The sequence below is a fragment of the Morone saxatilis genome, unplaced genomic scaffold (genome assembly GCF_004916995.1).
Source record: "Morone saxatilis isolate NCDOM2014 unplaced genomic scaffold, NCSU_SB_2.0 Contig17, whole genome shotgun sequence".
NCBI lineage: Eukaryota > Metazoa > Chordata > Actinopteri > Moronidae > Morone > Morone saxatilis.
The window spans coordinates 18,565,293-18,579,231 of NW_023339729.1; the positions used below are offsets into that span (position 1 = coordinate 18,565,293).

Genomic DNA, 13,939 nt, shown 5'->3' on the forward strand with positions numbered 1-13,939 from the left:
ATAATCCACTGACATCGCTGTGAAAAGTTTTCATTTAAACTACTTTTTACTTTGACAGTGAGGTCTATGGATCGTACAAAATAACCAGGACATTGTTTCTGGAAAGACACATGACTGTTTAGTTTATCAAATCTACATTCTCAATAGTTTCAACGGTAGCACCAATTAAACTCTTGGTAATTGTTAATTGTTAAGTGTATCTTTATATCTTTAAATGCAGTCAGTATGACATACCTGCAGAGAATTATCACCCAACTCTGATCAATACATGCAGTTAAACTGACCCTTTAACATTCAAAATAGTAGCAAATAAAACAAATATAACTACAGTTTATTTGACAGAATCTGAGTAATTATATAATGTTCCTATCCGGTAAAGACAAGATCAAACACAGCTATTTTTTACTTGTAGTCACAGTGTCACCGTTCAAATTACTGCTCCTTAATTGGTGTATCACCATATTTACTCTGTATATATCTGATCCACGACCGGACACAAGGACTCAAGGGGGGGGTTCCGTTCCTTAAAAGAACTGACACACACAAACACAGACACACACACACAGACCTGGATGCCTGGGATTGCTGGAGAGCCTGGTGTGAGTGTGACCTCCCCGCTCTCGGACTTCTTCGACTGTCAGACTACATCGCAGTCTGCCAGGTGGTTGTGACCCAGCATTGAGATTGGCCCTCAGAGTGCTCAAGCTGACTGGAGGGGGCACATGTCGAGGACTCTGGGGGGACTGGCGGTTCAAGTGCAGGTTATAGCGCATTAATGGCACAGGAGCAAGAATCCGCCTGGGATGCTGGGAATAGTCTTATTGATAATTTGCCTCATTAAATTCTTGAATGGTCAAGTCAATTTTATTTATATGGCCTAATATCACTAATCGCAAATTTCCCTCAATGGGCTTTACAATCTGTACGCCATCCGACACCTTCTGTCCTTAGACCCTTAATTCAGATAAGAAAAAACTCCCCTCTCTCATATGCAAATGCAATGCATGCTAATATGCAAATGTTAAATTAAGATGAAGATGTATTTAAAAAAAATTTTTTTCTTCATGAACAGTGTCTTCATGAAGGGATTTTAAAAACCAGTATAGACAGTTATAATTCTAAAAGATTAAAAGCAAAGCATCTTTCACTGTGATAGGCTTGCCACTGTAAAACTAAAAGAAACAACATTCTATGCTTCACTTGTCAGTTGACCTTTAATAAGACAGCTTGGCTTATGGTATTTCGGGCAGTGTGACCCCATTGGAGAAGGAAAGAGGCTATTTCAGGACTGGCTGTGTAATGTGTGTGTGTGTGTGTCTGCGTGTGTGTGTCTGTGTGTGTCTGTGTATGTTTGGACTGTAGCTCCAGGTTGTATAGTAGCAACATTTGCCCAGACGTTGCATCAGCTGAACCATCGCCCTCTTCCTCGTTATGATTCACATTTGACTTCTGGTGTTTCTGCAGGTTTTCTCAGGTATTCTGGTCTCTGCGGCCATCAGTGCAGTGTTATTAAATGTGCTTAGCTCTAGATATGCAGGCACTAAACCATGACATTGATTCATCCTTGCAGAGTCCATGTAGAGTAATGAAACAAAGCCTCACAATAGCTACAAGAGGGGATGCCGGTGAGTAAATATAATACTTTGTTAATCCTTTATCTAAACCCGTCTCTCACCTCTCTCCTCAGTCCCTCGGAACCACGGCCATAACACCGTCCTAGGCATCGACTTTGACATTGAGCTCGGTAACACGGCAGATGAAGCCAAGGACGACCCAGGTAAACACAACACATTTGACAGAGACAACCAGCAACAGCTCTGCTCATAGCAGACTGCACAGCTCAAATGATGACAGACGATCCACATTTGCTATGGGCAAAATGAAACTGACAATCAGCTCCAGCAGTGGTGCTGCTGAGGCGAAGATATTATAGTGACCAGATGTGTTTTGATAGGCCTTTCACCAGGAGGTGACACATGACATCTGGCTGTATCCGTTTAAATAATGGCACAAAGCCCAGAACATACTGCCAGACTTTTCCACTTTTCACATTATGCTTGCTTGATTGCTTGACTGCTTAAATGATTAATTGATCATTTGGAGGTACATCAGTCCTCTCAAGCTCCATAGTTCTCGATGAAGAGTTCCTACAACAACAATAAGAAAACAGCTTTTGTGAGGAGACAGCATTTTATCTGTCATATTTGCTCAATGTGATTTATTGATGGTATCCAGATTAAATTGCCTAATGATTTAGTTACATGTTTATTTTGGTTCACAGTGCATCATTTGCTATACGGTGTCAAGAGAGAATGCATTTCCATTGGCTCAGAAAATGAACTGAGAAGTTTTTTGCAGAGACCCTATTTTAGCAACAAAATGATGGATGTTATTCCTATCTTCAAACCAATTTGTACAGCAATGCATGGATGATACCGCAACTGTTTCCCTGCATTCCCTTAATGTTATTGTCTAGAAATCATCGCAAGGAAAGAAATCATCAGTCATTGAATATTATGACTCTCTGTAGTAACTATAATCTGTTTTACTATGATATAGGGGTATGCACACAATAGGTTATGTGTGTAAAAGTACGCTCACACACATAGACACACTGATATCAATTCTAGCAACTTATTCAATTATTTGTGATTTTCTTAGATGAATGCTTTTCCACTTGCCATTTATGCAGCTCCTTCCCACTTGATTTTTCCTCTATGCATCAGCTCTCTTCAGAGATTACAACAAATGTTTACACTTTTATTGTATCATCATGCTCATCAGAAGGTGCTTGAACAGTCCCCTTGCTCCCGGTAATGTTAGAGGCACACAGTAGGGTAGAGCAGTAGAGCAGACTAAAGCCTTTTTTGCATGTGTGTACACCGGCTGATAAGTGTGTTTCACTCTCTTCAGAGTCTGGGTATCTGAGCTGCTCCTTTGATGATGGTCTTTGTGGTTGGATCAGGGACAAAGACGGAGACCTACACTGGGAAACGACGCCCGATCCGTCAGGTAATGAAGGGCAGGGGTCATTTATTCGCACTCAGACACTCTATTAAGGAGAATTGTTTATTTTATTGTCAGTAAATCGGAACGAGAAAAGCTGCGCTTCCTTTACTGACACACACACATATGCAAACACCCACAGAGTCAAACAATCTAAGCAAACTCAATTTTGTTCTACTCAATTACAGGTCAAGATGAAAATTACTTGAGGGAAGTGGTTTGTCTTTTCTGCAGATTAGCGCTTTGCTTTACAAAGCGATGCAAATGAGAAGTGGATTACGCGACCTGTCAGTGATACCTGTGGCTCACATTAAATGGGAACACGACACTGTTTTTCTTGGGGTTCAGATAAGGAGAAAATGTGATGAATTATGTTGAAAGGACTCAGTAGACGGGGTGTGAAGACTAAACAGTGCAGCGTACTGGCACTGTTTAAGCGACACTAACTACATCTGGCCTCTCCTGCCAGTTGGCTTAGTTTTTCAGTTACTAGCATGTTCCCAGACATTCAGACTCACCCTCACTTCAGCCAAGTCTGGTGCTCACTCATTAGAGAAAATAAAGATTTTTGCCTTGACTTTTAATTTCCCAAAAATAATTTACAGTAAATCATAAGCTTAGCCTTGACAAAGAGTAATTCCACTGAAGAGGCAACAATTTAATTTATAGTAGTGGATATATTTTATCAGAACATTTTAATAGTGTCTTATTTATGGATATGTGTGTGTCCACCTATACATGCCTTTTACTACATCTTCACTGTGTTGTGAAGCATTTAAGCATTTATTGTTCATCGCTTTAAGTTCCTCTGATAAATAGCTACTGGCAAACACCCATTTGCTGTTAGAGGACTGGCACACATTTTGAGGGGGCTCATAATTTATGCAGAAAGCCTCTGTGGCTTACAGATTGATATCACACCCCCTGTGGTTCACTTTAGCCCGAAACAGATCTGCTAGATAAGCAAAATACATCAGCATTAATCAGCTATTACCCAGAAGCACTTTCACGTTTAAAATTAAAAAACTATATAGCTCTACTATCACTAACTAATGCATGAATTACTGAAAAAAATCTGCTTGCCACTGGCAACTGGCTATATTTTGAGGTGAAGATACATAAGTGGGTCAAGTATTTTTTAATTGTATATTTTTTCATAGTTTCTCTTCTACTTGACTGTCAGGGATAAAATATTTTTTATGTGTGCTATCACAAACAGACAGACCTACCTACATGTTACAGGGTCAGTTCACCCAATAAGGAAGAAATGAAAAGTACAAAAAGTATTAACTCTAACCCTCCTTCTTATACCTTAATAGGCCATGCTGCTTGTGTAGGCTTGGTTGTTGGTTGTGCTGGCACCCAGATATGATCAGGTGAATGGATGAATTTCATTGTTCTAAGCATAACAAAAAATGCAATTCATATGGAAAAACTAAAAGCAACTTGACTGTCCAGAAGCGTTGTTCCACTGACTCAGCGTTAGCATGATGTTTCTGAGGTAGAAAGTAGCTCTGATGGAATAAACTGTTCATACTAAGGACTGTTAATTATCCGAAGTAGACCTGGCTATTGTTTCTGGAAAGCCAAGCTGGTGTTCTGTTTGTCAAATGTTATTTTTTAATGCTGCAAGCACCACAGCTGAAACTCCATTTACCACTTTCTACTGAGGTGGCAGCAAAAATCATAGACACAGATATATTCATAGAAAATAAAACCAAAACTGTCAGCATGGCTTAATGGGTGAGTGAGAAAATATGTGGGTTTTTTTGTGTTGTTTGGCTGAACCAATCTCCTTTAATCAATTAGAAATGGTGTCATTTACTTTCTATTTATTCTAGTCTGCTTGATCTAATCCATGAAGCATTAATATGCATAAATCATTCACATTGTGTACAGACTGATGAGTATAAATTATAGAGTGTAAAATCACATATATATTTATTACTTTTATTATTACATTATTATTAAGTGATTGTAAGGACACAGGACAACGATGCAACCAGTGGGTGTGGCATTCTTACAGCAGGATGATACATTCTTAGTGCTACGTTTTCTAAGATTCAGTTCCCATCTATTAACACAATTCAGTGTTGCCCAAAAATCATATTCCGTTTATTTTCATTAATGGACTGTAATGTCTGTGGACGGTACCTTAGGTGGACGGTACCTCACCATTCCCGAGGTAGGCAACAAGAGGACTGGGCGTGGGGCCCGACTGGTCCTCCCACTCACCCCACCCTGGAATGACGGCAATCTGTGCCTGTCGTTCCGGCACAAGCTGGCAGGACACCACGTGGGCATGCTGCAAGTGTTTGTGAAGAAGGGAAAGCAGTACAGTCCTGCAGTCTGGGGCCGGACAGGTGGAAATGGCTGGAGGCACACCCAAATCACATTATGGGGAACAGGCCTGGAAAGTGTACGTATAATAATAAACATGTAAAAAACGTTCACTCATACAGTGTGAATTTTAAATTAATATTTTTACAGATATTTTTTGACAGTAGCAAAGAGAAATGTTTTTATTCCTCTTTATAAAAAATAAATCAGAGCAGCTTTCAAAAGACTGGATCTGTAAAAATCTAAGATTGACGTCCGCTTTGAGTAGAAATGCTGTGAGTTCTCTTTCATCACAGAATAGCATTGGGTGATTGTTCCTCAGTGCTAGTACCTCATGTGCATGTTGCTGTTGTTCACCAGGTTATCCTGAAGGGGGAGCGTGGGCGAGGCAGGAGCGGGGAGATGGCTGTAGACGACATCACCCTGAGAAAAGGCTCCTGCTCAGAGGAGCACAATCTGAGGAGACTCTGACTGACGCAACAGAGAAAGGCAGAAAGAAAACAAGAGGGAAAATCATCTCAAAGAGAAGTGACTCTGTTGTGACAACCCCTCACTCTGCCTGGGTTCTCGCTGATCCCCCAGCCCACCCCCCCATCCTCCTACTCCTCCCAGCCATCCTGCGAACGATATCCGAAAAATTGTGCGTCTGCAGAACAGTGGGTTTCTCCTTCTTGACGGTCCATGAATAAAAAGACTGAATCGAATGTCATGGGCGGATCCCAGCAGCACACCTAGTCTTTTCAGCCTCCCTCTCACTCCATCACCTTGTTACTCTGAAACCTGCATGTACCTACTTACCATGGAAATGTCCTCCACCTAACACAGCCCTGGCAGCCTTCCAGCCACGCAGCTGAGAGGCCGTCACTCACTTCATTTCTTTCTGGAGAGAGGATCGTTCCCTTATGTATGAGTCTGCTTCTACCTTGCTTTGATCCCTTAACCACAAGCCATTAATTTTATTTGCTCGATGTTAAAACATGTGGCCAGAGGTGCTTTTTGTGACTGTTTTGATCAGAATATCAGAGATGGTATACATTTCTTTGAGGGTGAGAGATTTAAAAAAAGTATATAAAATACAAATTGTATTTGTCATAATTTCTTTCAAAACCACATTACTTCAAATCTGATATAGCCCTTAAGTATAAAACCGACTAGAGAGTCAGTTTAACCTTGCTTTTGTTGGTCCAATCTAACTTTTCTTCTATGACAGTTTTGACTGAAACAGCACAGCTTTTCTTTTGTTGTCTCAGTATTTTAAAGATCTGTTTGGTAGAAGGGGGTTTAAAAATGTAGGACCTTTTCTACCCCGATCTTTTATTGAAGCCTCCAAAAGTTGTTTAAACACTCATGTTTTTCAGATACTTGAAATGTGTCAAACAGAATCAGTGTATGATTTTCGACACTTGCAAATCAACAGTTACTTTCTATTATACAGTATGTGCTTTGTTATATTAAGTGCAGTTTGTTATAAAGACGATACCAACAACTTTGTAGGCTTTCACAAATTGTATTATTGTAAATGTAGTTGTGTGTACATACTCTTAAGATCTACAATCCCATTTGTTGTGTGGTTTATACGTTATGTAATTTCATACATCAATATAAATTGGATTTCAAAATGGTTGGTATTTCAACTTTTAATAAAAGAACATGTATACAGATGGAAACCTTGTGTATTAGGAGGCTGTGTTTAAAGTGCACAAAATGTGTATGTTCATGTGTTATGGTATAATGCTGTCTGTAACTTGCCAAGCACATAGTTGCATATTGTATGCTGTGATAATGAAGGGCATCGGCTGGAATTTTAAGGTTTTCTGTGTGCATGGGTGCATTCACCAAATTCAGATTTATCCAGACCTGTATGTAAATAAAATACATTTGACTGATATGTTATGAAAGAAAGCATGTTTTTTTTTCTCATCCTAGTTGCTGACTGCTGCTGCACGGTGTTTACAAGAGAAGCTGATGTTAAACTTATTTTTAAAGATATCCTTCTGAGTCTTTGACTACTAGTGGCACTGTCGAGCTATGTTTTGATGAGCAGGTATGCATGAGGGCCCACACCTAGATTAACAGCATAAGGGTATGAACAGCAGGTGATGCCATAAAAGATGGCAATCCTCAAATAAAAGGGGAGAAGAAGCGGACAGGAATGTTACTCAAATACTGTACAATTTGAGGCACTTGTACTTTAGTCTTTTCTTTTCATGCAACTTTATACTACTACTGATTTACTTTGTACTCCACTTCACAGCTTTAGTTTAGTTGTTTTAGTCTTAGTCATTAGTAACTTTACAAATTAAACTTCCCAACTTTATACAGCCGAAACCATTAGTCGATTGATCTGTTAGTGAATTGATAGTAAAGGTCCAGTGTCTAGGATTTAGTGACATCTAGTGGTGTCATTGTAGATTGCAACTCCATCTCTTCACCCTTTTTTAGGTCTGGACTATTGATGGGACAAAACAGGCATTGTGAAGGTGTCACTTTGGAGTCTGTGGAATTGTAACAGCATTTATCTAAATTTTTACAAACCAATCTATTAATTAATCAAGAAAATGATTAATCCATAAAAAAATAAAAATCAACGTTAAGTACTATATAACACAAAAATTAGCATCAACTACAACAGTAAAATCCTGCTTTTATAATATTGAATTAGTAGCAATAATCTAAAGATCTAATATTTAAATACTGATTATACTTACATACTTTAACTCAAGTAACATTTTCGTTTCAGTTTTAGAGTATTTTTACAGTGTGTTATAAGTACATTTACTAAAAGATCTGAATACTTCCTCAACACTGCAGCCATTTGACATTACAGTAACAATGCAGGTTTCAAAAATTATATAAAAAAAACCTTAGAAAATATCTGAAGAGGTAAGAAATGCATTGATCGTGTTTGATTAAACCCTAAACTTGCACACAATACATATATTTTGACGAGGAACAAACACAAATGTGAGTGAAAGCTCAAAAGGATACCTTTGATATAATGATGCCCCAGAACTTCAAACTATTTCCCATATGCTAGGCCTGCGTAAAATGATCAAAGTATCAAATCACAATATTTCTCTTAGTTATGTCAGTATTAAGGAAGGACTGTCCCTGATTTATTCAGCACCAGTTTCATAACTCCAATTACTTCTGCATCCCAACATGTGAATTCACTTTCTTCTCCAATCAGTTTCTTTACTCTTTGCAGGTCACATTGCTTTATTTGGCACAATTTGATATTAGACTATTAGTCAACTTTGGTATTCAAGATCTCTTTTATGAAGAATAATTTATTATTTCAGCATTACAGTTTGACAAGTCCTAAAACTAATCTTGATTCAAGACAGTGTATGCGTATGCAACAGAAGGCCTTGTTAAATTTTATGCAAATAAAAAGATTGAAGGATCAGGTCATTTGATTTAATTTGAAGATATTGAATTATTTTCTGGGAAATTAAATGTTAAAGAATGCCATGGAGAGCACAATAGTCTTCATAGCACATAACAAACGTTTCAAAATAAAAGGAATGAAAGGAAGAAAAAAAAAGGTCTTTGCAGATGACAGGCACAACCTGATGATGGAGAGCAAAGCACTTCTAGTTTGCAAACTGGTAAGAGGCAGAAGTATGCATGCTTTGATTAAATATTTCATATTCCTCACAGACATTCAAAGATACATTATCTTTATTTATACCATGGCCATGGAGCATACCTGTGTCTCAAAGCTGGTGGGTATGTGATAAAACTAAGTAATAGCAGATATTGTTCCAGTCAATAATTGGACCATTATTATAAATAAATGTGCAAAGTATATTGAACAGCAAGCAACCACAGTACATGTCCTTCACACTAAACTCTTGACTTTAACTTAAGTGGGTCAAACTCACTACTTTAATATAAACACAACCTTCATGTTTTTTTGGGGGGGCAGGGGCGGTTCTATGGTAGGTGGCTGTCATACAGTATAGTGAAAAAAAAGCACTGAGTGGAGGTCACCACTTCACCTTTGCCATGTCAGTTTTCTTTTTTCAATATATTTCACATTCATGGAAACACTTGAAACCTACATTTTTTAATTTAGGTGAACTTTGGAGTGTGAACTGATGCTTCTGGCCAATAGGAAATATAAGTGTGATGGCCTCTAAAGAGACAGGGATCATGGCTAATGTTTCTTTCTCTATATATAACTCATATGCATGCACGTACAGCAAACATAGAAAATGAATCAAGTTTTTGTTTGCTCAAATAAGGTTTGCACTTTCGATATTAGATCAGTCTCCAAATAGATGATTCTCCCAAGTCCTGTCACTGACCTGTGATGAAATACTGTTAAAAATCTTCATTTTCCCTCAGGGCAGCTTATTTGGGACAAAAAGGGCAAGCAAACAGTTCCTTTATTAAGATAAACCACCGTAGCTGAAAGGAATCCAGAGGGCAGAAGCAATAGCTAACACAAATGTGTGTATTTGCCTGTATCTCAGTGTTTGTGTATGTTTTCCTCTCTGTCATTTCCCAGTTGTCTCTAGAAGGTTGGAAAAGTCAGGCATTTTCTCTCTTTTTTCTCACAAGCACACACACATACACACAGCAGGAGGCAGAGAACATAATAAAAGAAGAAAATATCAAACACCTTTTCAGTTCATACAGTATAGAATAAAGCCTGAAGCTTCTGGCTGAATAAAGAAGAAAGACCTTCTCAGACTCTGTTACACTTGTTCTATAGAAACAAGAAATCTATCAGTGCTAATCGGACATTAATTAATGTCATAAGAGGAGATAACTGGTGACGCTATGAGGGAACTTTCACCAAACTTAACAGTAGTGATGTCCTTCATCATGCATAAGAACAGGACAAACAGGGACAGGCAAGAGTTACCTTTAAACCCCAATTTGTCAGATAGCCAAACAGTGCAGCTTTACTAAATTGCAACTGGACCTACTGTATCACCATTTGACTATGATTTCATTATCAGAAGTGCTCGGTGTTACATCATAGATAAGAGAGATATGAAGGGCATTCAACCACAATGAACCCTTTTTCTCGCCTCTTGAGTGCCAATTTGCCGACCTTCTGTCAGTCTTTTACTGCAGTTATTCAAGAGCTGTGTGATCAGCTACCTATACCCACCCTTTGTAGATGTTATCAATGAATCAAGTGAACCATCAACAGATTATTCTGTCAGTTAACTCACAGATTAATCCATCACTGTTGTATGAAAAAAACTTGCCTCTAACCATTTTGAATTTAGACAGGAGATCTGCACACTGCACTAATAGCTCCCAGTAGATTTCACAGAGCAAAAATTCGATCTAACAGAGATCTTTGTCAGGCATTGGAGCAGTAATCTGTCGTGCTGAAGGAGAGGTCTCAGAGATTAGGCTGGCAAAGCTGACTCAACAGAGAAGCTGTCAGAGCAGATGACCATTGGGTGTTCTCAAAGAGGGGGGCCGGGGGTGCAGAAATAAATTGGGGATGAACTTGGAAGGTGAAAGAGACGACTTTGAGGGACTTGTTAGACATGCCCTCTGGATAGTCAGTGCTGGAAGATTCAGGCTTCTTGTTGGTAGAGATTGTTGTAGAAGTCTGAATGTGCTGTGGGTGAATGAGATGAAGGTTCTGGATATCACAAAGCTACCATTGATGGCGCTGTTGTCTGCTCTGCTTGAAACGTAAGCAACCAAACAGGCCCTTAGATTGACATTAAGGTTGCCTGTCAACCTAGTGACAATGCCCTCACAGACACAATGGATCTACATCACTTAAAGGGAGCAGGAGGACTTTGATGAGGGATGGTCACGTTGGCTTTTCTGCTTACTCTGTGTCCACCACAACCCCAAATAAGCCTTTAAAACAGCCAGAATCTTCACTGTTAGTAACAGTTACAAACTTTTATTTACTGTCAAAATATTGCATTAAAAACCCCTCATGCCCCTCCATGTGGCAAACTTAATGTAGAATGAAGATGACAGCTATTTTGTAGGACTTACTTGATTGGATGATAGATAGCTGAATGCAAATAACCTTTTCACTACAATGTGAAAGTCAACTTGCACAATCTCAAAAGTGCTGTTTGAATATGGTTTTATTATTGGTAAAGTTACATTGTATGATAGTGCAGGTGTAGATACATAAATGCTTGACATCAGAATCTTATGGAAAGAAAATTAAATGAGACAATGGAATATATACTGATCAGTTTGAGGCAAAAATATAACAAAAGCCTAGACTGAGCAAGCAGAACTGTTGCTAAAATGCTTGGATTGTTACATTTACTCACTGCTAACACAGCAGTGTTAAGCAGTGTTGTGTTTTGCATACAAATGTTTAAAATGTATTGAGTTTGCCCACTGGCAAAGTTGCCATGAGAGGGTTTAAAATGAGCTTTAGACAATTACGGTATAAGGACAATATGAAAAGTCATCACTGGAAAGTTGAAAGACTAATTAGGCTAATTAAGTTTTCCTCATGAGGACACCAACCCTGTGGGAGGAAAGAGATGATTAATCAGCAAACTGTCCATAGTCTGAGTCATGAATGAGGTCAAACCTTCATTCACTGCAATATTCAAATAGCCACACTATTTTCCACCAAAGCAGGGTCCATGTATGTGTATGGGACTTCCAGACTCTTGTTTCTGGTTTTGATCACTGTACTTAAAATGTCCAGTTCTCCTTGATAGTGCTTTATCATCTTGCAGGGAACCTCCTCAAAGAAATGCTCTTCTGGATACTGGCCGAGCGGGACCTGACAAAACATACTGTTAACAATATGAAGAACAAGACATGGCCAACATTTTTATGCTACGTTTCTTTTCTGACATAAGGTTTCAATAAAACTGTAATTCCAAAATACGCAGATACAGTTCCAAGAAGAATGCATGTTGACATATTTACGGTAAGATATAGTATAATTAAGATATGATGAAATGTGTTTAAATACTACAAACATTAGTTTGATAGATGTTTGTTTATTTTTTTTATTTTTTTTATCTCTGGCACTTACGAAGTCGGAGGACTGCTTGCTGAGAAGCCACATGGTGGACATGCCCTGCACTGTTGTGTTGATGTCAGGCAATGTCTGCAGCATTGTGGCCTCGCTTGTTGTCCCCTTTGTGGTTGGTGGAGGACGCTGAAGGGAGATGGGAGTGTTGGGCATCCAGCCACCATAGTCATACTGCAATTGATGAACAAGTCATTGACAAAGATTAAACATGTTTAAAGGCACCATGTATAAAATATATAATTCAAGATGAAAGTTAGTTAGACAGTAAATGTCTGTATGTCATAATTCAGTTTAGAATAAAAGACTTCTACACAAAAAGATAACAAAAGGAAACCGACTAATAACTCTATAAGTCTATATAATAGATTATAGTGATGCACCTGTCCAGAGTTGACAGCCGAGTGCTGGCCTGAGCAAGTGAAAATCACCATGGTGACAAACTTGACCATCTCAGCCACGGTGCGAAAGGTTTGAGGGATTCCTGTGAATTCACGAAAATGGCAAGAATGAATACATTGAGATCAAGAAAACCCTTAAAGGTATTATGCAGAATAATATAAAATAACAACTTTCTGAAAAACAAAACATCCGCTTGTCTTTAAGCACACCTGTGCATGCCTGGGAGAGGAATCCATGTTCAAAAATGTCTTGAATCCATTTCTGTAGCTCAGAGTCTTGGCAAACCTCAGCATCAGTCTTGTAGTAGTGGCCAAGCACTCCCTTCACAAACCTTTAAGGAAAAATAATTTAAACTACAACATTGTGACAAATTCTAATCAGGTTTTAGACCTTACACTGTAGTCCTTTCAGGAGCATCTGACATATTGTTTTGCTCTTTCTACAATTTTGTATCATTACTTTGACATCCTTCAGGAACACTCATGTCACATAGCAAATGTAAATGGCAATACAGTTTGACTTGGCATCTACTCTTGGAGATGCTCCCTGCTGCTGCAATGAAGCAGATTAGCATGAAATAAATTGAAACATGAGGGGTAACATGCAAGAGGACTTGTGAACAACCCCCAAGACCCAGATGTGAATTAGTACTACTCTTTTCTGGGGGTTGTGGTTAGAGCATTTTCATACTTTTTTATACCATTCTTCTTTCTGTTGCCTTTTTGAGTTAATTCCATTTTGTGTAGGGAGCTTGTTTATTGTGCTTCATATCACTTAAACTTTCCAAACATTATTTGGTGAAGGTGGCGAAGGCAGTCCCTGCTGTGCTGCCTACCTACTACATTTCCAAACAGCCTACAGAACTTGGCTCAGTTCACTTGTGTGTCTCTGTAATATGTAAAACACATCACTTCTTGGCCACCTGGGCACTGAGAAGACTTTCTGGCACAAGTTGTGCCTCACTCATGGAGACAGAAAGGAACAAATCAGGATATGAACATTATTATTAGGTGTAGAATTATTTTTGTTTGTTTTCATTCGAAACATAATCACTTGGACTGCAAATATGGCAATAAATGTTATAAAAGTGAAGGTTTAAGTTCATTTTTTTGTATTATTACATTGCCAGTCCCTATAATACCTGTGGGTGATATCCCAAAGCTTGACTCCGTCATCTCTGTAGTAGAAGTT

At 38.6% G+C, this 13,939-nt stretch overlaps 2 protein-coding genes across 2 annotated transcripts in view; one reads left to right on the forward strand and one right to left on the reverse strand.

The window, feature by feature from the left end:
• npnta (nephronectin a) overlaps positions 1-7,234 on the forward strand; it is a 48,592-nt gene extending 41,358 nt beyond the window's left edge. Inside the window, exons 9-12 of the mRNA XM_035660283.1 lie at positions 1,688-1,777; positions 2,914-3,012; positions 5,166-5,425; positions 5,707-7,234. Coding sequence (XP_035516176.1) covers positions 1,688-1,777; positions 2,914-3,012; positions 5,166-5,425; positions 5,707-5,817 — 560 coding nt within the window. The 3' untranslated portion in view covers positions 5,818-7,234. The remainder of the gene's footprint in view (positions 1-1,687; positions 1,778-2,913; positions 3,013-5,165; positions 5,426-5,706) is intronic.
• A 4,177-nt stretch (positions 7,235-11,411) lies between these two features.
• LOC118327639 (arachidonate 12-lipoxygenase, 12R-type-like) overlaps positions 11,412-13,939 on the reverse strand; it is a gene marked incomplete in the record, with an annotated part of 6,616 nt that continues 4,088 nt past the window's right edge. Inside the window, 5 exon segments of the mRNA XM_035661071.1 lie at positions 11,412-12,091; positions 12,350-12,520; positions 12,730-12,830; positions 12,958-13,079; positions 13,890-13,939. Coding sequence (XP_035516964.1) covers positions 11,912-12,091; positions 12,350-12,520; positions 12,730-12,830; positions 12,958-13,079; positions 13,890-13,939 — 624 coding nt within the window.